The sequence below is a fragment of the Conger conger genome, chromosome 2, assembly GCF_963514075.1.
Source record: "Conger conger chromosome 2, fConCon1.1, whole genome shotgun sequence".
Lineage (NCBI taxonomy): Eukaryota > Metazoa > Chordata > Actinopteri > Anguilliformes > Congridae > Conger > Conger conger.
Genome location: NC_083761.1, coordinates 79,132,289 through 79,157,400, shown reverse-complemented (window position 1 = coordinate 79,157,400; position 25,112 = coordinate 79,132,289). Strand labels below are relative to the sequence as shown.

At 40.6% G+C, this 25,112-nt stretch overlaps 1 protein-coding gene across 1 annotated transcript; it reads left to right on the top strand.

The window, feature by feature from the left end:
* The first annotated feature begins 6,083 nt into the window (after positions 1–6,083).
* On the top strand, positions 6,084–21,555 carry LOC133113973 (C-type lectin domain family 4 member F-like). The gene is made up of 8 exons (XM_061223157.1): positions 6,084–6,192; positions 8,737–8,829; positions 10,404–10,493; positions 10,619–10,681; positions 18,237–18,299; positions 20,482–20,624; positions 21,095–21,198; positions 21,379–21,555. The coding sequence occupies exons 1-8, from the start codon at positions 6,162–6,164 to the stop codon at positions 21,503–21,505; spliced, it is 714 nt and encodes a 237-aa protein (XP_061079141.1). The 5' UTR covers positions 6,084–6,161; the 3' UTR covers positions 21,506–21,555.
* The last annotated feature ends 3,557 nt before the right edge of the window (positions 21,556–25,112 follow it).

The window sequence follows — 25,112 nt, the reverse complement described above, 5'->3', positions numbered from 1 at the left end:
GTACTGTCCTCTCAGGTCCTCTTCGCACTTGTTCTTGTGTTTGATCTGCACTTGTACTGTTGTACCTCGCTCTGGATAAGAACGTCTGCTAAATGCCATGTAATGTAATGTAACGTAAAAGTTGGTCTGAGAAATTGTACATTGCATTACATATTTTTCTGACACTTTTATCCAAGGCGACTTACAGTTAATTAGACTAAGGCAGATACTACCCGCCCCCCCCCCCCCTTCCTGAAGCAATGTGGGGTTAACCAACCTTGCAGGTCCCAGTCATGTACCTTAACCACTACGCGACAGGCCGCCCTATGTAAAACGCCCATGAATATTCTGATCACTTAAGGGCTTGTGTGATACCCCACCCGGGGGTTCAGTATGCTTCACTGAGCTTGTCAGGTGTTTGTACTGGAACCTAATAAATACTCCCGGAAAGTGCAAAGCCCACCTTCTGGTGCTCTTGGTTGGCTCAATAGCACCAGGCAAGATCAAGCTGAGTCTGGCTCATTCCAAGGTTTCTTCCTTCATGGAGTCTTCCAGGAAGTCCATCCTTACTTCTGCTGCCTCTGGCTCTGCGGGGGTTTTGGCCAGGGGAAACTGTAAAGCACATTGTGACAAATCCATCGTAAAATAAAACATATGTATTTCATTGGCCTGTAGCGTAGTGGTTAAGGCACATGACCGGAACATGCAAGGTCGGTGGTTCGATACCCAGTGTAGCCATAATAAGATCCGCACAGCCGTTGGGCCCTTGAGCAAGGCATTGCTCCAGGGGAGGATTGTCTCCTGCTTAGTCTAATCAACTGTACATCGCTCTGGATAAGAGCATCTGCCAAATGCCATTAATGTAATGTAATGTAATGATTGATTGACTGATGTTGTTAAGTGTAATAATAATGAATTATTTCATTGATTGATATTGTGAAGTGCAATAACGAATTATTCATTGTTAATAATATATTTTTTATAATTATATATCATTAGAATTAGAATTATTTAGTTCATTAAAATTCAGTCTTGTGCAATAATTCATTATTGATTGTACTCAAACTGGATTCTCCGACATAAATACTGATACAAAAAAAACATAATACTTACAGAAATTATGACAATTTCCATTTAATGCTCCTCAACCAGTAACTGAATCCAAATAGTTAATCCAAAAGTTAATCCAAATTAAGAGTGACCTCATGGCTAAATTATGACATTACTCAAAGCCTGATGAGATACAATATATAACATGATATAAAAGTTCACAGGATAAATGTGTTATAGCGTTGACTCTAGAAGACAGTGACTTTGCCAGCAATATGCTATTTACCTGAGGAAGTCGGTGACCGAGATCTCAGACAATGATGAACATTGAAAAGAGCAACCCTCCAGGACCAGGAGTGAGGACCCCAGCACACCCTGCGGCTCTCCAGGACCAGGACTGATGACCCCAGCACACCCTGCGGCCCTCCAGGACCAGGAGTGAGGACCCCAGCACACCCTGCGGCTCTCCAGGACCAGGAGTGAGGACCCCAGCACACCCTGTGGCTCTCCAGGACCAGGAGTGAGGACCCCCGCACACCCTGCAAAAATATTAACAAAATCTGAACGTGCACATTACAGTTGATGTTTATTTATTCATTTAATTTTTTTTGCCAATATGTATGTACATGTGTGTTGAAGAATGCACAAATCTTTGCTCCTGCATATCTGAAATGCTAACAAAACGAATAATAATAAATAAAATTTATAATTAAAAAGTAAATAGTAATAATAAGTCATTCATTAAGAATAATACCAAATTCTGTGCCAAATTTAACTTAATCTTACTGAGTGCAGTCGTTAGAAGCCCAAACATAGGCCACTGCTGCCCCCTACTGTATTAGAACAGAACATTATTCTGAGCAAATCAATAGGTAATTTCAGACTTCCTATAGTCTAAAGAGGACCAGCAGCAACAAACGCGCTCAAACCAAAACACTGTTTATCCCACCCCTTCTCTGTGAACGCGCTGACGTTGAAACGCCATTGTCTGTGGCAATTAGAACCAATTTTCAACCTATGAGCTTGAATTATTATTGTACCGCTATACAATGTTTTGGTACAGAGTGCCGGCCCATCAACTGTATATTTTGAAACCTGAATTTAAGGACTATAAACACATGCAGAGGGTGAGTCAACATGTCAGTGGGCCTTTTTCAATGACAGGAAGGGATTTACAACGGTCTTCTAACAATGCTACGCTCTTTGTGGCCTCCGCATGACATTGTGCTCTTTGCCCTCCTCCTTTCCACTTCATTTTCTATCTTCTTCACATTTTTTTTTTTTTTCTTAGAGCCACTTCGTGATTTCTCCCACAGTGAAGGCGCGCACAGCCTGCTCTTTTGACAACTGTCACACGCCGTGACACACCCCTAAGAGTTGGCAATCTGCGATTTAATACATTTCCCGACTTTGTGGCCTTAAAAATGCCATTTGCTTCCCACCCAGCTCCATTCACCTTAATAAATAAAGAAATAACGTGTTATTTAGCTGATGCTTTTAAACAAAGTGACTTACAATTGATTAGACTAAATATGCCCCAACAGGGCGGGATTTTTTTACTGGGGTGGCCAAAGGGGGGTTCAAGGGTGGTCTCGGGGCGGCCGCCATATCTCCTGGCTTCACACGCATAAAACATTTTTGGGCTTTTCAGTAGACAAAAGCTCTAAGCAACCACCTAACAAAAATGCCTTCTGCAAACCCTGGGTTTTACCTTCCAATAAATTGACACAAAGGGTACAATTTTTGGGGTCTTTAGTGCGTGATGCGCTAAAACAGGCGGTGTGGGAAAAATGTGGCATGGAATAAGGGCTACGCATATGGAAAATGGAATGGAATGGTCTACACACACAGCAGATTCAGAGCTTTCCATTCCACACACTGAAGAGCCTCAAATTTGTAGCAATTATGACTGATCTAAATTACATAGTATATCATACATTACATCATATATGGTAATCATAAGAAAATTAGATGTTTATGGACCAAGAATAAAAAACTAGCCTAATTGTTTGACCATATTTAAGGCCATTAAAGTCATGGACTGTGCTCTGCAGAACAAACTACAAGGGGTAGGGCAATCCCTGCCATGGTACACCAAAGAAGAATAACATGAAGTGACTGGATAAGTAACACATGCATCAGAGCTGGTGACAAAGAAAGAATGTGTATCATCATCATGATGTACCTGAGATGTATTACAATAAATGTAATTAACTAAGCCTGTTCAAGAATGTGTGGTCAGGGATGTCTAACAAATGAACTTAATATGATTAAAATTAATTAATTAAATTAATAAAAATAATGATAATACACATTGCTACTTTGTCCAAAATCACATTCTCCCCAGCTCTGATGCATGTTACTTATGCAGTCAGTTCATGAATTCATGAACAGAGTCCAGCCCCTCTCCAGGAGTTTGGTTCCAGAACCAGTACTGTGCGTGGAGGTGAGCCCAACTATATCTAGTTGGTACCGCTCCCCCTCCCGCACTAGCTCCGGTTCCTTCCCCACCAGAGAGGTGACGTTCCACGTCCCCAGAACCAGTCTGCGCCGCCGAGGATCAGCACGCCCGGATCCCCGCCTTTGCCTACTGACCGTTGGGCAAAGCACCCGACTCCGATGCCGACCCCTGCAGGCGGTGAGCCCAGAGGACGGGATTAATACAGAGAACACAAACTCGACATAAGGACAATAATGAAAATGATCTTTATTTAAATTAAATATTTTAAAACAATAGAGGGGTCAGACACAGGGATGCCACAATGTGACATGAGAAGAGTCATGCTTTTGGAAACTATACGAATGAATTGTGTAGAAGCTGTACCTGAGTACTTGCATCAATCAACGTGTAAGGGGATGGGCGGAGAGCCAGGAGCGAACTAAGGGTAATACCAAGTAAGTATTAATCTTATATTAATACCACCATATCCTGGGAGATAAGGGAATAGGGGAAAACACAGATACGGAAGGGGACTTCTCCTGGAACAGGGGGAGGAACAGAAAAGAACTCGGAGACACTTCTCCGACCAAATAATAAGTAACGCCCAAAACGGCTATCAGAAATAAAAGCGACCCTTTAAAAACAGGGCGAATAACCCAACCAAAATACGTGCTGAAAAGCGAGCACCGAAACCACCACCCCGGGGAACAGAAATAAAAGTGCAACCTAGCAAAAAACTATCCACGAAAATAAAGAACCATGAGACGCAGCTCAGGAAAAAACTCAAATCAAAATACAACTACCGGGGACAACGTCCCTCAACCAAAGGCTCACACGAGCACGAAAATAAAAGAGCCAAGACCAAGAACCTTTAGGAAGGCGTCTGCTTGTGCACACTGCACTAACGAGCTGAGCGCCTTCCTTACCTTTTTCTTTAAACAGAGAAACAAAACCACACCAGGATACCTGACTCATTTGGTTGCCGAATCTTTACCAGCTTTGAGCCAGAGCGAACAGTGGACACCAAAGCGTCGACCGACTATCAATGAGTGCTTTAAATACCCTCCGGAGGTAGGCTCCCTTGGCACTAATGAGGGTCAGGTGAAAATAATAAATCCCCCTGGTGACCACCATCGGTACTACCTCCAAACCCTGACACAACGTGTCTAAATACTCAAAGAGTTATGTACCAGCACATAACTCAGGGTACAATAGTATTATGTAAATACACATTCTTTCAAGCCATCGGTTACATTAGGCACCGTTAAGTTAGCTCACTAACTAGATAAGTTAGCTGATTTAGCTAGTAGTACACAAGGGGGCCGGCCATATTTAAAGAAACACAGTAATTTAAGTAATTTATTTCTTGTTGAGACTAACGCTCGTTAGGTAATTAGTCACTCGTCTTCAATTTAGTCAGTTAACGTTAGCTAACGTCAGCTGGCTAACTAGTTTGATGTTATTTAATGATGACATTTAAATTATATTTCAACCCTAACGTTACAATTCACCACATTCAATATTTCAACCTGTCACACTGAACAGCAGTGGTGTCACCAGGCTTTCGTGGCTAGCTACCTTCCTGACTGATAAAAACACAAGCACCGATTTAGTCCGCACGGATTGATTGACATTGCGAACAGCTAATGAGAGTGTAACTGTAGGCGGGCTGTCTGAGACTACTCCAGCCTGTAACGTTTCTCACTGTGGTTTCCGTACGATTCAAGCCGACTCTACAGGAAGTTATGATGCGTTACATTTTGCATCGGATTTCCATGTTTAAATTCCGACCACGAAATAACTCCAAAACTGTGAATTATTACCAAATTAAAGTGGGTATACATTTACTCTATAGGTCAAAATCTTTATAATTGTATAGTTTTTACATTTTTTAATATGAAATCATGTTCCCAACCATTTCTGCTGTATTTCCAGCGTAGTATGGACATGCATTGCTATTGACTTTCAATTCACGAGCATCTCTTTTGCATAGTTGACAACTCCAAAACTATCAATTGTTACCAAATGAAATGGGGTATACTTTTACTCTATAGGCCCATATCTTTAACATTTCACAGTCTTTTCTGTGTTTTTCATAGCTGATAACTCAAACTATAAATTGTTACCAAATAAAAGGGGGTATACATTTACTATATGCACAATTGCTGGGAACATGATTTCACAGAAAATAAAGATATGGGTCTATAGAGTAAAGGTATACCCCCTTTCATTTGGTAACAATTTATAGTTTGCAAATTAGCTGCTTGTGAATTGAAAGTAAACAGCAATGCATGCCCATACCACACTGTAAATACAGCAAAAATCGCTGGGAACATCATTTCACAGAAAAAAACTATATTATGTTCAAGACATGGGTCTATAGAGTAAATGTATACCCCTTTCATTTGGTAACAATTTATAGTTTTTGAGTTATCAGCTATGCAAATGAGCTGGGCGGCACACACTCACACTGGAAACACAGCAGCAATTGGTGGGAACATGATTTCATGATCTTTCATTTTTTCATTATAAAATGTACATCATCACCAGAATGCGGTCACATAGAAAGCAGAAGAGAAGGGCTGAGGGCCAGACTCACACAGAAGCTACATATAGACACTGAGGCTCAGACACGCCAGAAGAGATACCAACAGACGAGTCCTGGTCAGCTGCAAGAACCCACAGACACATAATGGAGGGAAATATCTATGAGAACAATTCAGGTACAGCTTCTACACCTGAGATGTGTGTTAATGCTGCTTGAAATGACTGTAATGATGACTATGCTAGGGCCAGATTCAAGGCCAATTAAATTCTGTCCCCAAATTAACATTTGGGTTGGTGAAAATGTGTTAATATTAAAGACATTGTGACAATAGCAAAGAAGTAAAAAAAAAAAGTTTTTGTTTTCACCTAACTTCACAACAGGTTTATGCCACATGGCATTAAATACTGTAAGTACAGAGGTTTGGATATTGCTGTAGTCTGTATGATCATTATTGAGTTAGCATCATTGGGCTGTATTATGAATATGTGGAGCTGGCCTGTTTTCAGTTCAGTGTGCAATTCCAAGTTAATTTTAAGTGGATCACATACGTTGAAGGTGAGGATATCTGCATCATAACTGTATGGGGCTTGTAGAGAATCAACTTAGCCTGGGTTTAAGTGAACAGTGTTTGGATGGCTGAAGATCTCAGTGTTGTAAGTGTGTGTGGTAAGTGTGTCAATATTTCTGTAGTGAGGAGTAAACATCCTGAGACGGGTGCGTGGGGGGGGTTCGACCCAAAATGCACGACTCAGACAAAAGGGGTGTAATAAAGTCCCGTCAGGGCTTTATTCAGGGAATGCCCAGTGAGCGTGGCGAAAAAACAAGCAATGCTCATACACGTAAAATCCAGCCAAAACCAGAGTACAGTACCGAGGGAGAAGGCAGTCTCGTAATCGGTACACCATAGAAAAAGTCCAGAAGCCAGGAAAGCTGTCAGCGGGGCAGAAGTACAGGCGGACGGTAGGCAGGCTCAGGGTCGATGACGGCGCAAGAGTCAAGACCGAAATCTGCTCCGTGGGGCAAAAGCACAAAGACAGCAGGCAAAGTTGTGGTAGAAGCAGGCAATGGTCAACAAAACAATTCAATAATCAATAATAAAGTCAATAAACAGGCTCGGCTCGGCTCGGCTCGGGTCGGGTCGGGTCGGGTCGGGTCGGGTCGGGTAGCCAATGGCTTGCCAAACACACTAAAGCAGTGCACTGACGAACACGAAGCAACAATTTCACAGAAACATGATATGGAACTGAGCTTATATGCTGGTGTAGACAGGTGCAGACAATTAGATTGAGAGCAGCATCAGGTGTGGAGGATTGACAAGTTAACGAGATAATTAGTAATCGTTAGTAATAAACCTGCCCTAGCGTTAGTAAATTAGTCAATGACATGCTCAAGAAACGTTAGGTAACATGAGCACATGGTTAGAATATTAGTATTACCCAATCCTGATCTTGCATTAGTAGATGAGTAAGAAGACAAGGGAAATTGAAACAATTAGGGAAGCATGAGTGACAGAAAGGGAGAGAGAGAAAGCCTGAGTGCAAGGTTTGCAGAAAGACACAAAAAAGTCTATGCTAATCAATGACCAGTGACGGGGAGAAGTGGTGTGACCAGGAAGGACAAGCTGGAAGGCAGACCCCCCAGAGAGGAGGTAACTGAACCATTGCCTGGACCTGAAATTCCTGTGTGCGAGACTGTCGCCCCTGTATCTATGAAATGTCTGTTTTAACTGCACTGTTGGAAAATAAATAAATAAATAAATAAATAAATAAATCCTAAACCAGCAGCATTAATAGACACAAGGGGAACTGGAACATGACAGTGTGAAAGTGTGAAAGATCAGTGGGTTTCACACTAAAAAAACATGTTAGAAACTAAAGTGTCTCTTTGGTCTTGATTTACGAGGCACCTGGATCACACTTTTGCAGAAAAAGCCTCTTTAAAATCCTGCTTACAGTCATCCATTCTTGCAGCACACACAATACACTTGCATTTTAAATGCATGTTTACAAGCACAATAGCCTACAATAAAAAGTGAATTATTTTTCATGGGCACTGAAAGTAAATATTGTAGAAATATAAAATATGTCCCCCTTCTGAAACAGCTGTTCCAGTTTGTACAGTATCCAGCTAACTCAGTAATCTTGCTTCTTGATACCCCCTGCATGGGAAATAAGGAAAATGGAAATGAAACAGAACGCAAAATGTAAATGGCGGATTAAATGGGCTAATGGCTCCAGTTGTGACGGTCCAGACGCAGACCAGGAGTATGTAAAAACATTGTCTTTATTCAGTCCAAATCAAGCCAGGTAATTAGGGAATCAACAATTCCAGAATCGACATGCAAAAAAACAAAGAGTTAAAAAATCCCTGAAGTCAGGGCTGAGGTATAAAAAGGGCTAGGCAAAAACATAGTCGATGAAGGCAAAACAACCAAATAATCAGAAGGGCAAACAAAACAGAAGGGTAAGGCAAACTCGGAATCAATGGCAAAGGGTGTCGTTCACGAATCTCAAATGATCATGCTTACTATGAATCGGCGACTGAAAATTGATCAACGTTCTGACAAAGTATATATAGCTATTGCTAGTTTCCAACTCCTGTCCCTAGTTAGGCTTTTGTTTTAATAAAAAGAGAAAAAAAAAAAAAAAAGACAAAGTGTTCAGTTATACTCACTTACTCATACAAAAACCAGCAACATGAAGACATGATGTTGTTTCAGCTGAGGAGCATACTTTTGCAACGCTCCCCAGTGACCAGGAGAAGTGGTGTGACCAGGAACGACAAGCTGGAAGACAGACCCCCCAGAGAGGAGGTAACTGTACCATTGCCTGGCCTTGAAATTCCTGTGTGCGAGATTGTATCTATGAAATGTCTGTTTTAACTGCAGCTGTTGGAAAATAAATAAATATATGAATAAATCCTAAACGAGCAGCATTAATAGACACAAGGGGAACTGTAACATGACAGTATGAAAGATCAGTGGGTTTCACACTAAAAAAACATGTTAGAAACTAAAGTGTCTCTTTATTTTAGTCTTGATTTACGAGCCATCTGGATCACACTTTTGCAGAAAAAGCCTCTTTAAAATCCTGCTTACAGTCATCCATTCTTGCAGCACACACAATACACTTGCACTTTAAATACATGTTTACAATCACAGGCTACAATAGCCAATAGCCTACAATAAAAAGTGTAGGAGCTTCATCATTAATTATTTTTCATGGGCACTGAAAGTAAATATTGTAGAAATATAAAATATGTCCCCCTTCTGAAACAGCTGTTCCAGTTTGTACAGTATCCAGCTAACTCAGTAATCTTGCTTCTTGATACCCCCTGCATGGGAAATAAGGAAAGGGGAAATGAAACAGAATGGGAAATGGAAATGGCTGATTAAATGGGTGAACGGCTCCAGTTGTGAGGGCCCAGACGCAGACCAGGAGTATGTAAAAACATTGTCTTTATTCAGTCCAAATCAAGCCAGGTAATCAGAGAATCAACAATGGCAGAATCGAGATGCAAAAAAACAAGGTCAAAAATCCGTGAAGTCAGGGCTGAGGTACAAAAAGGGCTAGGCAAAAACAGAGTCGATGAAGGCAAAATAACCAAATAATCAGAAGGGCAAACAAAACAGAAAGGTAAGGCAAACTCGGAATCAATGGCAAAGGGTGTCGTTCACAAATCTCAAATGATCATGCTTACTATGAACCGGCGTCTGAAAATTGATCAACGTTCTGACAAAGTATAAAGCAGACACTGGGATTTCAATACATGAGGGAAGGTGATAAACTAGGTGGGGCATGGGAGAGAGGTGGGCTAAACAAACAGACAACAGGTGGGAAACATAATTGGGTACGGATACTATAACAAGGGGGAAACGAAAACGCAGAAACCCGCCTAGACATAGCTTAGAAAAACAACGGGGAATGATTATTTCAGTGTCATTAATATCTGCATTTCTCTTACTTTGTTTCCGTAATATTTATAGTAATATTATACACTACTGTCATAATATTTATTGGAACCCCCAAGGGTTTTCAGAAGGAGACCAGGAATGTGCCTCTCATCCCGTTCCATTTTATTTTGGCTGGTAATGTTCAGGCTGGTAAACAAGAGGGTGCTACAGAAGGAGTTAGCAAGGGAATGACCATTGCTCAAGAACCTTGTAATCGTTAATGTGTGGAAAAGTATTTGCCCCATTTCCTTTATTTTTGCATATTTGTCACACTGAATTGTTTCTGATCTTTAGATCCAACATGATCAGGAAACCCATTGAAGTTCAGTAAACATTTAGATGAGTGATCTGCATACTTTTAAATAACTTGTGATTTTGGAGGAAAATTGGAATTCTGCAATTGTCTTCTTTGCTGTTTTGCTTTGCCTGACTAGGTCAGAGGAGACCACATTGCCATCTCTACTGCCTTGTCACCATCTGTGTGGTGCTGCAGATTGCTGGGCTGTGTGCATGGATATGCATGTGTGAGTCATAGCACAAATACATATTATTTATTTTTATTTAGAAAGAGATGTTGTGTTTTCAGCTATTCACATGCATGTTTATTTTTTTCTTTCATTTTCTGTGTGTGTGTGTGTGTCATCTATAGACTCAAAAAACAATGCTGGGATACAGGATCTTGATGCCAAAGTCTCGGCATTGAAAGCGAAAGGTAAAAAACAATTATGAGTGTGTTTGTTTTCTGCACCTCTGTTGTCACAGGCCTGTGCTAAGCAAATCACTTATACACTAAGGTTCAGTTACACTGTCAGTTGCTTGTCAGTAATTAACGGAGGAACAAAATCAGTCACCAACTAATGTGGGAAAAAATAATCTGCAAGCAAGGAGACATATTTTCCTCAAGAGAAATTTATCTGACTTCCAAGCTTCCATCAGTCTTGTAGGAGAATGTATTGAATAGAAGTTAAGATTCTTCCAAATATTGATCACTTGAGATTGTTGTATATGCATGATAATCTTTATATCTACAGTATACAGTGCGGGGGAAAAAGTATTTGCCCCCTTCCCAACTTCCTCTATCTGCCTCTGCATATTTTGTCGCGCTGAATTTTTCTTTAGAAAAATTTAATTTTAGAAAAAAGAACCTGAGTAAACACAAAACACATTTAAACATTTTTTTTTTTAAGATTTCATTTATTTAATGAAAAATGTTATCAAACGCCCAAATCACCTTGTGAAAAAGTCATTGCCCCCTTAAACATGATAACTGGTTGAACCACCTTTATCTTCAATAACTGCAACCAGGGGCGGGACTGGCGGTGCCAGTTGGAGTTTGTACGCCGGTGATAAGAAGGCTACTGAGTTACATTACTTTACATTATTGGCATTTGGCAGATGCTCTTATCCAGAGTGACGTACAGTTGATTAGACTAAGCAGGAGACAATCCTCCCCTGGAGCAATGCAGGGTTAAGGGCCTTGCTCAAGGGCCCAACGGCTGTGCAGATCTTTTCGTGGCTACACCCGGAGTAGAACCAATGAACTTGCATGTCCCAGTCATTTACTTTAACCACTACGCTACGGGCCGCCCAGTTAAAGAGGAAGGGCTTGAGTCAGGGGAAAATATCAAATCCAAAATTGAGGAAACTTTGCTTTGAAGGATTAATCTCGCCCTATTATTAATTGCGGGATGTAATGTTGGTTGGGATTCAATCAACTGAAATGAATAATCACTAAAAGTAACTTGGCAAACTAGGAATTTGATTGGGACTCATGTTCTGTCCCTCAGGTTGCTAATGCAGTTTCACACCCCTGTCTTTACATTACATTACATTACATTACAAGGCATTTAACAGACGCTCTTATCCAGAGCGATGTATTATGAAATGTAGATCGAACACAGGAACAAGTGTGAAGAGGACAGTACGGTACGAGTCCGAGCGTGACCATACAGATACAATCGGAACCCTTCAAGAATACATCAACTTACGAACTAGCATCCCATGGTTGGCAGCTAGAATACCCCGAGTACAACAATACAATATCTAATACAAAACAACACAACAATATCCATATATAACTATATAAGTGCCATTATAGTCGATGGTATATACAAGCCTAATCTTGGTGGTGAGGTAGGGAGGGAAAGGTGCAGCCTGAAGAGACTAGGTCAGAGGAGACCACATTGCCATCTCTACTTCCTTGTCACCATCTGTGTGGTGCTGCAGATTTCTGGGCTGTGTGTATGGATATGCATGTGTGAGTCATAGCACAAATACATATAATTTATTTTTATTTAGAAAGAGATGTTGTGTTTTCAGCTATTCACAAGCATGTTTATTTTTTTCTTTCATTTTGTGTGTGTGTCATCTATAGACTCACAAATCAATGCTGGGATACAGGATCTTGATGACAAAGTCTCGGCATTGAACGTGAAAGGTAAAAAACTATTATGAGTGTGTTTGTTTTCTGCACCTCTGTTGTCACTGGCCTGTGCTAAGCAAATCTCTGATACACTATGGTTCAGTTACACTGTCAGTTGCATATTTACATATTTACATATTTTCCTCAAGAGAAATTTATCTGACTTCCAAGCATCTATCAGTCTTGTTGGAGAATGTATTGAATAGAAGTTAAGATTCTTCCAAATATTGATCACTTGAGATTGTTGTATATTAATGATAATCTTTATATATACAGTATACAGTGCCGGAAAAAAAGTATTTGCCCCCTTCTCGACTTCCTCTATTTGCCTCTGCATATTTGCCACGCTGAATCTTTCTTTAGAAAAATGTAATATTAGAAAAAAGAACCTGCGTAAACACAAAACACATAAAAAATTATTATTATTATTTTTTTTTAAAGATTTCATTTATCTCATGAAAACTGTTATCAAACACCCAAATCACCTTGTGGAAAAAGTCCTTGCCCCCTTAAACATGATAACTGGTTGAACCACCTTTATCTTCAATAATTGCAACCAGGGGCGGGACTGGCGGTGCCAGTTGGAGTTTGTACGCCGGTGATAAGAAGGCTACTGAGTTACATTACATTACATTATTGACATTTGGCAGATACTCTTATCCAGAGCGACGTACAGTTGATTAAACTAAGCAGGAGACAATCCTCCCCTGGAGCAATTCAGGGTTAAGGGCCTTGCTCAAGGGCCCAACGGCTTTGCGGATCTTATCGTGGCTATACCGGGGATCGAACCACCAACCGTGCGGGACCCAGTCATGTACCTTAAGCACTATGCTACAGGCCGCCCATAGTGAGGTTGTGATGTTGCCTCCTATCTGTTAGCAACATTACTGCTATCTGTTAGGAGCACTGGCTAGCACTTATCCCTGTGCTTTGTCTACTGTCTGTGGTTTTGAATTGCTGGTGCATACCTACTGCAAATATGCATGTGGGCATATTATTGAAGAGGAGGGGGGACCAGAGTATAATTTGCACCGGGTCTTGGCAGGTCTTAGCTAGGCCACTGATTTCAACCAATCCCTTGCTATAATTTCATATGCAGAGGAATTTTAGCACACACTTCTTTGCAGAACTGCTTTAATTCAGACAAATTGGTAGGTTTTCAAGTGTGAACTGCTAATTTCAGGTCCTGTGTGGAAGAATGTGAGAAGAATGTAGTCAGTTAAGGCACTCTCTCTCATCTCATCTCTCCAAATCTTATTTTTGAGAATTGCGTGCAGTTGCATTACATTATTGGCATTTGGCAGATGCTCTTATCCAAAGTGACATACAGTTGATTAGATTAAGCAGGAGACAATCCTCACCTGGAGCAATGCAGGGTTAAGGGCCTTTCTCAAGGGCCCAACGGCTGTGCAGATCTTATTGTGGCTACACCGGGATTAGAACCAATGAACTTGCGTGTCCCAGTCATTTACCTAAACCACTACGCTACAGGCCACCCAGTTAAAGAGAAAGTGCTTGAGTCAGGGGAAAATATCAAATCCAAAATTGAGGAACAAAACTTTGCTTTGAAGGATTACTCTCGTCCTATTATTAATTACGGGATGTAATGTTGGTTGGGATTCAATCAATTGAAATGAATAATCACTAAAACTAACTTGGCAAACTTGCAATTTGATTGGGACTCATGTTCTGTCCCTCAGGTTGCTAATGCAGTTTCACACCCATGTCTTTACATTACATTACAAGGCATTTAACAGATGCTCTTATCCAGAGCGATGTACAATTAAATGCAGATGGAACACAGGAACAAGAGTGAAGAGAACAGTACGGTACGAGTCCGAGTGTGACTATACAGATATAATCGGAACCCTTCAAGAATACATCAACTTACAAACTAGCATCCCACGGTTGGCAACTAGAATACCCAGAGTACAACAATACAATAGCTAATACAAAACAGCACGACAATATCTATATATAACTATATAAGTGCCATTATAGTCGATGGCATATACAAGCCTAATCATGGTGGTGAGGTAGGGAGGGAAAGGTGCAGCCTGAAGAGACTAGGTCAGAGGAGACCACATTGCCATCTCTACTTCCTTGTCACCATCTGTGTGGTGCTGCAGATTGCTGGGCTGTGTGCATGGATATGCATGTGTGAGTCATAGCACAAATACATGTAATTTATTTTTATTTAGAAAGAGATGTTGTGTTTTCAGCTATTCACAAGCATGTTTATTTTTTTCTTTCATTTTGTGTGTGTGTGTCATCTATAGACTCACAAATCAATGCTGGGATAGAGGATCTTGATGCCAAAGTCTTGGCATTAAACATGAAAGGTAAAAAACAATTATGAGTGTGTTTGTTTTCTGCACCTCTGTTGTCACTGGCCTGTGCTAAGCAAATCACTTATACACTAAGGTTCAGTTACACTGTCAGTTGCTTGTCAGTAATTAACGGAGGAACAAAATCAGTCACCAACTAATGTGGGATAAAATAATCTGCAATCAAGGAGACATATTTTCCTCAAGAGAAATTTATCTGACTTCCAAGCTTCCATCAGTCTTGTAGGAGAATGTATTGAATAGAAGTTAAGATTCTTCCAAATATTGATCACTTGAGATTGTTGTATATTCATGATAATCTTTATATATACAGTATACAGTGCGGGGAAAAAAGTATTTGCCCCCTTCCCGACTTCCTCTATCTGCCTCAGCATATTTGTCACGCTGAATTTTTCTTTAGAAAAATGTAATTTTAGAAAAAACAACCTGAGTAAACACAAAACACATTAAAATTTTTTTTTTTTTTTTTTTAAGATTTCATTTATTTAATGAAAAATGTTATCAAACGCCCAAATCACCTTGTGAAAAAGTCATTGCCCCCTTAAACATGATAACTGGTTGAACCACCTTTATCTTCAATAACTGCAACCAGGGGCGGGACTGGCGGTGCCAGTTGGAGTTTGTAGCCGGTGATAAGAAGGCTACTGAGTTACATTACTTTTTATTTTAAAAGACCTTGGTATAAGTGGAATAATCCACGACGGGGTGCTCATTACACAGTTTAACCACAATGCTACAGGGCGGCCTAGTGGTTAAACTAGCAATACTAGACATTACATTACATTATTGGCATTTGGCAGATGCTCTTATCCAGAGTGACGTACAGTTGATTAGACTAAGCAGGAGACAATCCTCCCCTGGAGCAATGCAGGGTTAAGGGCCTTGCTCAAGGGCCCAACGGCTGTGCAGATCTTTTTGTGGCTACACCCGGATTAGAACCAATGAACTTGCGTGTCCCATTTACTTTAACCACTACTCTACGGGCCGCCCAGTTAAAGAGGAAGTGCTTGAGTCAGGGGAAAATATCAAATCCAAAATTGAGGAACGAAACTTTGTTTTGAAGGATTACTCTCGCCCTATTATTAATTACGGGATGTAATGTTGGTTGGGATTCAATCAATTGAAATGAATAATCACTAAAACTAACTTGGCAAACTCGCAATTTGATTGGGACTCATGTTCTGTCCCTCAGGTTGCTAATGCAGTTTCACACCCCTGTCTTTACATTACATTACAAGGCATTTAACAGATGTTCTTATCCAGAGCAATGTACAATTAAATGCAGATGGAACACAGGAACAAGAGTGAAGAGAACAGTACGGTACGAGTCCGAGTGTGACTATACAGATATAATCGGAACCCTTCAAGAATACATCAACTTACAAACTAGCATCCCACGGTTGGCAACTAGAATACCCAGAGTACAACAATACAATAGCTAATACAAAACAGCACGACAATATCTATATATAACTATATAAGTGCCATCATAGTCGATGGCATACACAAGCCTAATCATGGTGGTGAGGTAGGGAGGGAAAGGTGCAGCCTGAAGAGACTAGGTCATAGGAGACCACATTGCCATCTCTACTGCCTTGTCACCATCTGTGTGGTGCTGCAGATTGCTGGGCTGTGTGCATGGATATGCATGTGTGAGTCATAGCACAAATACATATTATTTATTTTTATTTAGAAAGAGATGTTGTGTTTTCAGCTATTCACAGGCATGTTTATTTTTTTCTTTCATTTTGTGTGTGTGTGTCATCTATAGACTCACAAATCAATGCTGGGATACAGGATCTTGACGCCAAAGTCTCGGCATTGAAAGCGAAAGGTAAAAAACAATTATGAGCGTGTTTGTTTTCTGCACCTCTGTTGTCACTGGCCTGTGCTAAGCAAATCACTTATACACTAAGGTTCAGTTACACTGTCAGTTGCTTGTCAGTAATTAACGGAGGAACAAAATCAGTGACCAACTAATGTGGGAAAAAATAATCTGCAATCAAGGAGACATATTTTCCTCAAGAGAAATTTATCTGACTTCCAAGCTTCCATCAGTCTTGTAGGAGAATGTATTGAATAGAAGTTAAGATTCTTCCAAATATTGATCACTTGAGATTGTTGTATATGCATGATAATCTTTATATCTACAGTATACAGTGCGGGGAAAAAAGTATTTGCCCCCTTCCCGACTTCCTCTATCTGCCTCTGCATATTTGTCGCGCTGAATTTTTCTTTAGAAAAATTTAATTTTAGAAAAAAGAACCTGAGTAAACACAAAACACATTTAAACATTTTTTTTTTTTTAAGATTTCATTTATTTAATGAAAAATGTTATCAAACGCCCAAATCACCTTGTGAAAAAGTCATTGCCCCCTTAAACATGATAACTGGTTGAACCACCTTTATCTTCAATAACTGCAACCAGGGGCGGGACTGGCGGTGCCAGTTGGAGTTTGTACGCCGGTGATAAGAAGGCTACTGAGTTACATTACTTTACATTATTGGCATTTGGCAGATGCTCTTATCCAGAGTGACGTACAGTTGATTAGACTAAGCAGGAGACAATCCTCCCCTGGAGCAATGCAGGGTTAAGGGCCTTGCTCAAGGGCCCAACGGCTGTGCAGATCTTTTCGTGGCTACACCCGGAGTAGAACCAATGAACTTGCATGTCCCAGTCATTTACTTTAACCACTACGCTACGGGCCGCCCAGTTAAAGAGGAAGGGCTTGAGTCAGGGGAAAATATCAAATCCAAAATTGAGGAAACTTTGCTTTGAAGGATTAATCTCGCCCTATTATTAATTGCGGGATGTAATGTTGGTTGGGATTCAATCAATTGAAATGAATAATCACTAAAAGTAATTTGGCAAACTAGGAATTTGATTGGGACTCATGTTCTGTCCCTCAGGTTGCTAATGCAGTTTCACACCCCTGTCTTTACATTACATTACATTACATTACAAGGCATTTAACAGACGCTCTTATCCAGAGCGATGTATTATGAAATGCAGATCGAACACAGGAACAAGTGTGAAGAGGACAGTACGGTACGAGTCCGAGCGTGACCATACAGATACAATCGGAACCCTTCAAGAATACATCAACTTACGAACTAGCATCCCATGGTTGGCAGCTAGAATACCCCGAGTACAACAATACAATATCTAATACAAAACAACACAACAATATCCATATATAACTATATAAGTGCCATTATAGTCGATGATATATACAAGCCTAATCTTGGTGGTGAGGTAGGGAGGGAAAGGTGCAGCCTGAAGAGACTAGGTCAGAGGAGACCACATTGCCATCTCTACTTCTTTGTCACCATCTGTGTGGTGCTGCAGATTGCTGGGCTGTGTGCATGGATATGCATGTGTGAGTCATAGCACAAATACATATTATTTATTTTTATTTAGAAAGAGATGTTGTGTTTTCAGCTATTCACAAGCATGTTTATTTTTTTCTTTCATTTTGTGTGTGTGTCATCTATAGACTCACAAATCAATGCTGGGATACAGGATCTTGATGACAAAGTCTCGGCATTGAACGTGAAAGGTAAAAAACTATTATGAGTGTGTTTGTTTTCTGCACCTCTGTTGTCACTGGCCTGTGCTAAGCAAATCTCTGATACACTATGGTTCAGTTACACTGTCAGTTGCATATTTACATATTTACATATTTTCCTCAAGAGAAATTTATCTGACTTCCAAGCATCCATCAGTCTTGTTGGAGAATGTATTGAATTGTATTGAAGTTAAGATTCTTCCAAATATTGATCACTTGAGATTGTTGTATATTAATGATAATCTTAATATATACAGTATACAGTGCCGGAAAAAAAGTATTTGCCCCCTTCTCGACTTCCTCTATCTGCCTCTGCATATTTGCCACGCTGAATCTTTCTTTAGAAAAATGTAATATTAGAAAAAAGAACCTGCGTAAACACAAAACACATAAAAAATTCTTTCTTTTTTTTTTTTTTTTAAAGATTTCATTTATCTCATGAAAACTGTTATCAAACACCGAAATCACCTTGTGGAAAAAGTCCTTGCCCCCTTAAACATGATAACTGGTTGAACCACCTTTATCTTCAATAATTGCAACCAGGGGCGGGACTGGCGGTGCCAGTTGGAGTTTGTATGCCGGTGATAAGAAGGCTACTGAGTTACATTACATTACATTATTGACATTTGGCAGATGCTCTTATCCAGAGTGACGTACAGTTGATTAGACTAAGCAGGAGACAATCCTCCCCTGGAGCAATGCAGGGTTAAGGGCCTTGCTCAAGGGCCCAACGGCTTTGCGGATCTTATCGTGGCTATACCGGGGATCGAACCACCAACCGTGCGGGACCCAGTCATGTACCTTAAGCACTATGCTACAGGCCGCCCATAGTGAGGTTGTGATGTTGCCTCCTATCTGTTAGTAACATTACTGCTATCTGTTAGGAGCACTGGCTAGCACTTATCCCTGTGCTTTGTCTACTGTCTGTGGTTTTGAATTGCTGGTGCATACCTACTGCAAATATGCATGTGGGCATATTATTGAAGAGGAGGGGGGACCAGAGTATAATTTGCACCGGGTCTTGGCAGGTTTTAGCTAGGCCACTGATTTCAACCAATCCCTTGCTATAATTTCATATGCAGAGGAATTTTAGCACACACTTCTTTGCAGAACTGCTTTAATTCAGACAAATTGGTAGGTTTTCAAGTGTGAACTGCTAATTTCAGGTCCTGTGTGGAAGAATGTGAGAAGAATGTAGTCAGTTAAGGCACTCTCTCTCATCTCATCTCTCCAAATCTTATTTTTGAGAATTGCGTGCAGTTGCATTACATTATTGGCATTTGGCAGACGCTCTTATCCAAAGTGACATACAGTTGATTAGACTGAGCAGGAGACAATCCTCACCTGGAGCAATGCAGGGTTAAGGGCCTTTCTCAAGGGCCCAACGGCTGTGCAGATCTTATTGTGGCTACACGGGGATTAGAACCAATGAACTTGCGTGTCCCAGTCATTTACCTAAACCACTACGCTACAGGCCACCCAGTTAAAGAGAAAGTGCTTGAGTCAGGGGAAAATATCAAATCCAAAATTGAGGAACGAAACTTTGTTTTGAAGGATTACTTTTGCCCTATTATTAATTACGGGATGTAATGTTGGTTGGGATTCAATCAATTGAAATGAATAATCACTAAAACTAACTTGGCAAACTCGCAATTTGATTGGGACTCATGTTCTGTCCCTCAGGTTGCTAATGCAGTTTCACACCCCTGTCTTTACATTACATTACCAGGCATTTAACAGACGGTCTTATCCAGAGCGATGTACAATGAAATGCAAATCGAACACAGGAACAAGTGTGAACAGTACGGTACGAGTCCGAGCGTGACCATACAGATACAATCGGAACCCTTCAAGAATACATCAACTTACAAACTAGCATCCCATGGTTGGCAGCTAGAATACCCAGAGTACAACAATACAATAGCTAATACAAAACAGCACGACAATATCTATATATAACTATATAAGTGCCATTATAGTCGATGGCATATACAAGCCTAATCATGGTGGCGAGGTAGGGAGGGAAAGGTGCAGCCTGAAGAGATGAGTCTTCAGTCTGTGTTTGAAAGTGGTCAGAGACTCTGTCGATTTGACATCCACAGGGTGGTCATTGTGGTCTTTAATCTTTTCTCTCTTTTGACTCCTTCTTATCGCCCTTTGCCAACATCTATAGTGCTTATGGAGATTTCAGGCTGGAAGCGGTTTGGCCGCAAAGTTTACTACCTTTCCAAGACTACTATCACCTGGGAGATGGCAAGAGTGCAGTGTATAACCATGGGTGCTACTCTTGCTATGGTGAAAACAGAGGAAGAGCTGGTGAGACATTCTCAGTTTGGTGTTTTAATGCTGTATAGTGTACATTTATACTTTCTTTCCCATCCAAAATCAGATCTGTGACGCTAACATAACCTGCTCCTGCTGGAGTAATACTGTCAGGCCAACTGGGCATTTGATTCTTGAAAATATATGGGGAGACACAGTTCCCTTTCAAATTAAAATGGATTAACCTATGTCTTGTCAGTGTCATAACCAGTGTCATGAACAGCAGCTTGTAAGGTACTTATGCTCACAATGAACCTCCAGTAAGTTGTTTGAAAAGTTAACAGAAGATACCGTGCTTGCAGAAGAAACATTGTTGGCCTTGGCGGACATTTTTTCTGGAGCTCACCAGCACATACAGTATGAGGATTTTTTCATTCCGTCCGAGACAGACTTCACTGTACTTTCTCTTTTTTTTGTTTACTGTGAAACCTGGGTCATCAAATTTTTGTGCTTTCTGCCTTCAGAAGTTCCTTGCAAATGCAATTGCTCAACCATACTGGGTGGGACTGAGTGACCTCGGCACTGAGGGAAACTGGAAGTGGTTGGATGGCACCTCTCCTGCCAGTGGGTGAGCACGGACCCAGCCTGCCTCCCAATCTCACTGAAAGGCTACTGACCTGCACAGACCCCCTAATTGACCACATGCAGATTTTGAATTCAAAATCAGCCTTAGTACTGATTACACTAGGATGGGCGTCAGATCATTTTGGTTATTTAACGGTGATCATGCTTTTATTTTATATCCCAGGATGTGGACTCCAGGGGAGCCAAACAATGCTGGTGAGGAAGACTGTGGTGAGGTAGTGAAGAAGCTGAATGACGTGTCATGCGGACAACAGCGACACTGGATCTGTGAAAAGAGTTCAGTGATATAGGACACCCAGTGTGCATGTCACTGTATGAAATGCAAACGTTTATTTTTTATTTTTTTTTACAGGTAAACTTTGAATATAATTTAAAAAAATATTATTCTTGCATAGTCAAACGTTCGCTCAGAAGAATACTATCTAGTCTAGCAACTATTATGAAAATATTATGGGTGACATGTCTCCCAAAGCTACACATGTTTTTCCACAGGTTATAGTATTCCTGCATTGTGATTAGGCATAGACAGAATCGTAAGCAATGACAACATTTATTGGCAAAGAGCACTTGAAGACAAACTTGATCTATTTGACAGATATTGATGATGTGTGCATTTACACTCACTGACCACTTAATTAGGTACACCTGCTCGTTAATACAAACAACCTGCTCCAAACAGCAACAGCAATTGTGCGGCTGCAACTCAATACATAATGCATGCAGACATGGTGAAGAGGTTTCGGATGGGCATTAGGATGAGCAAGATCCATGGTCTAAGCACATTTGACTGTAGAAGGGTTGTCGGCGCCAGTTTTTGAGTATCTCAGACACTGCTGATCTCCTGCTGAACTGCTGAACAGCCAGACAGGAAGGATAAATGACCATGCGCTATGACTGTGGCATGCACACTTTGGAAGTGGATAGGCTGCAACAGCGGGACCAATATGAGGAGTGCCAATAAATGTGAAACATCCTTTTAGGAAGCAATATTACCAGTTAAAATCTTTTCCCCTGAGAAACTGTATTAGATAATATAATTTTCCCATTTTTGTGTGCCTATAAATGAGTATCATTGCCTATGCCTTTTCTTTATTCAGCCTCCTTTGCTTGTCTTAATGAGGGTGGGGATGCTTTTGAAGTGCACTGCACACAACTGGAACTGCCAAGTTACTGTCCTTACTTGACGTGTCTGTAAGTGAAATTATCTAATGCAAGTAAGAATTTCTTGAATTCTTAAAGCCATTCAGTTGTCATGTTTTTTTTTCTCACCTCATGACTGAAGCTAACCAGGAACTAGAGACCTGTCCAAAATGCTATGTGGATATAGACAAGATCACAGCCTACACATCATTGTATGAGAGCATAAGAGAGTTAGTCAAATTCTGAAGTTTGCACATAACCCAGATCTGCTGCTTTCCAGAAATGGGACTTGCACATTTACAGAGAATGCTCATATATCCTGGTGATAACCATATTTCAAAAATGTTTATCTGTCGCATTAAATGTGAAAGCATTTTGTGCATCCTGCATTTGCAATGACAACACAGCTGATTTGTGAGATTTGTGAAAATATTGAGACATTTGAGAATTCCTCCAGAAAGAATCTTTATTAGAACTTTTCACAGTTAGCACAAGAGCACTGTATGTGGACCAAACTGAATGTTTTTTTTTCATTGCTTTTACAAAAAATCAGGCTGAACCACCAAAAACTGTACATTTCTACAGTCCAATTTGTAAATCACTAACAGAAAAAGGGGTATTGGCTGTAATGCCACATGTTTACAGTGGTTTGGTAGTTTTGATCCATTTTGTGAATGAAATGAACTGACAAGCTGTGGAACAGAGAGTTGTATGATGTTGTACGAAAAAATTCATTTTTAGCAATTGTAAAAAAACTGTAATCATAGCAACAGAATTATAGGTACAAAGTGGGAAAAAATCCTGAACTGCTGCGAAAGACACTGTACCAGGACAACCCCCCCACCTCTAAGATGAGAAACAAGGCCTCCTCTCTGGAGGAGTGCATGTCTGCCATTCCATTGATCACCACCACCTCCTCTTCCTCCTCCTCTCACTGCTTGATCTCTATTGATCATCTGACTGCTCCATGTTGTCACTATCTTGTTGCAGGTGGATACACATCCTTACTCCTGCTCTTAACACTATGTGAAATCAATCATCAGCCATTTGACCACCAGCTCGAATGTGCATGTCAAAAAAGTTGAAAACCCCTGTGACAAAAGATGGTGATGCAATGTCCAATGATAATGTGGTGAAATTGATCCTGTTCGAAAGTAATTGGTGTCAATTGATTTATTTATCCTAAAACATTTGTGATCTAAACTTATATTGTTATATTATATTATATTGTTACAAGTAATCTGTTTCCTAAAACTATGCTTTAGGAGTAATGTTACAGTGACTTATTTTGAGTAGTTGGATACATTGGTAGTTAGATGCACTGTAAAGAAGGAAAAGACAATATTTTCAAATGTAATGTATTCATGCTTCGGAAACAACCCACCCCAGTGTGACAAATATACAACAATAGAGGAAATCAGGAAAGGAGCAGCGGGGGCTGGTGAACAGACAGTGCTGTGAAGTGTCAATAGTGTTCACCGCACTGCCGTGTCACTGGGCTTTGCCACCTTTTCACCACAAAACTGTTCACTGGGAATTCTCAACAAACCAGCTCCTTTACGCACCACTGACAAAGTATTTGAATGGGTGGCGATGGGTGGTAACTAAACAATAACGCCCTGGAATCCAGCTTTTTTTTTGCCTTCAAATGTACCAGAGTGCAGGCACGTTATCATGAAGTACTCAATTGAACATTTACATGTAAAGCCTTGATGTGCCCCTCAGTGACTGCAAGGCTGGCTTTGGGGGAGATGGTCATTCCCGCTTCAACAGCCCGACCCGTGGCAGTAGAGTCTCCAGCCTCCGGTTACCGCTGGTCCTTCCTGAACCCCAAGAGCATGAACTGGGTTTTGATGAGCATATATATATATATATATATATATCAGAATAATGGCAAACGAAACAGGCCTTTTATTGTTTGTTATTGCTTATTATGCTGATGTTGCTTTAGCACTCTCGTGTGTCTAATCTCTAGATTCAGGAGTGTCAAACTGAATCCCCAGGGGGCTGCAGTGTCTGCAGGTTTTTGTGGTTTCCTTTAAATCAGCTGCTAATTAAAGTTCCAATTAAGTCCTTGAGAACAAGGCGTGTGGATACTTTAACCAATCAATTACTTGAATGAACCCAGAACACCCCAAAAACCAGCAGACACTACAGCCCTCCAGGACTGGAGTTTGACACCTGTGCTCTAGATGGTCTGCTCTTCTTCATGAAACATGTGCGGTTGTCATTTGTGGTTGTTTGCGTTACTGTCACCTTCCTGTCAGCTTTCACCAGTCTGGCCATTCTCCTCTCACGTCTCTTATTAACGCGTTATTATTGCCTCCAGGTAATTAACATTCGGCCTGCTGTATAAACTCACTTTATTTTATAAGCAACAGATTGAGCAGTTTCAGGTTGTGCTCAAGTACCTGTATTCAAGTTATGGGAGTTCCTTATAAAATGAAAATACATGGTGTATTTTCAAAATACATTGAAAATACAACATACATTCCTGGTGTCTTTTTGGAAAGTTGGAAGGCTTGAAGTGGCAGTACGGTGTACAGAAATGTGGAACTACAGATAAATTTCACATTATGTGTCATGGTGGAGGCTTTTCTGTAAAATTCTGTTAAATATAGTATGTTTCCTGCATTACTGTCTGAAATATAATTTGCACTGAATTGCTGTGAGCCCCCCAGTAGTACGGTGCAGTGCAGTTCTTGGGGACCAACTCCAGTTCTGAGGCCTGTGCCTTGGTCAAGGGCAATCGCAGAA

What these genes read in the sequence shown, in the direction of transcription:
- LOC133113973 (XM_061223157.1), top strand. Translation starts at nt 6,162, where the DNA reads ATGGAGGGAAATATCTATGAGAACAATTCAG. An exon ending in GTGTGCATGGATATGCATGT is followed by an intron (nt 10,494 to 10,618) that starts GTGAGTCATAGC and finishes TGTCATCTATAG; the next exon opens with ACTCAAAAAACAATGCTGGG. An exon ending in CTCGGCATTGAAAGCGAAAG is followed by an intron (nt 10,682 to 18,236) that starts GTAAAAAACAAT and finishes TGTCATCTATAG; the next exon opens with ACTCACAAATCAATGCTGGG.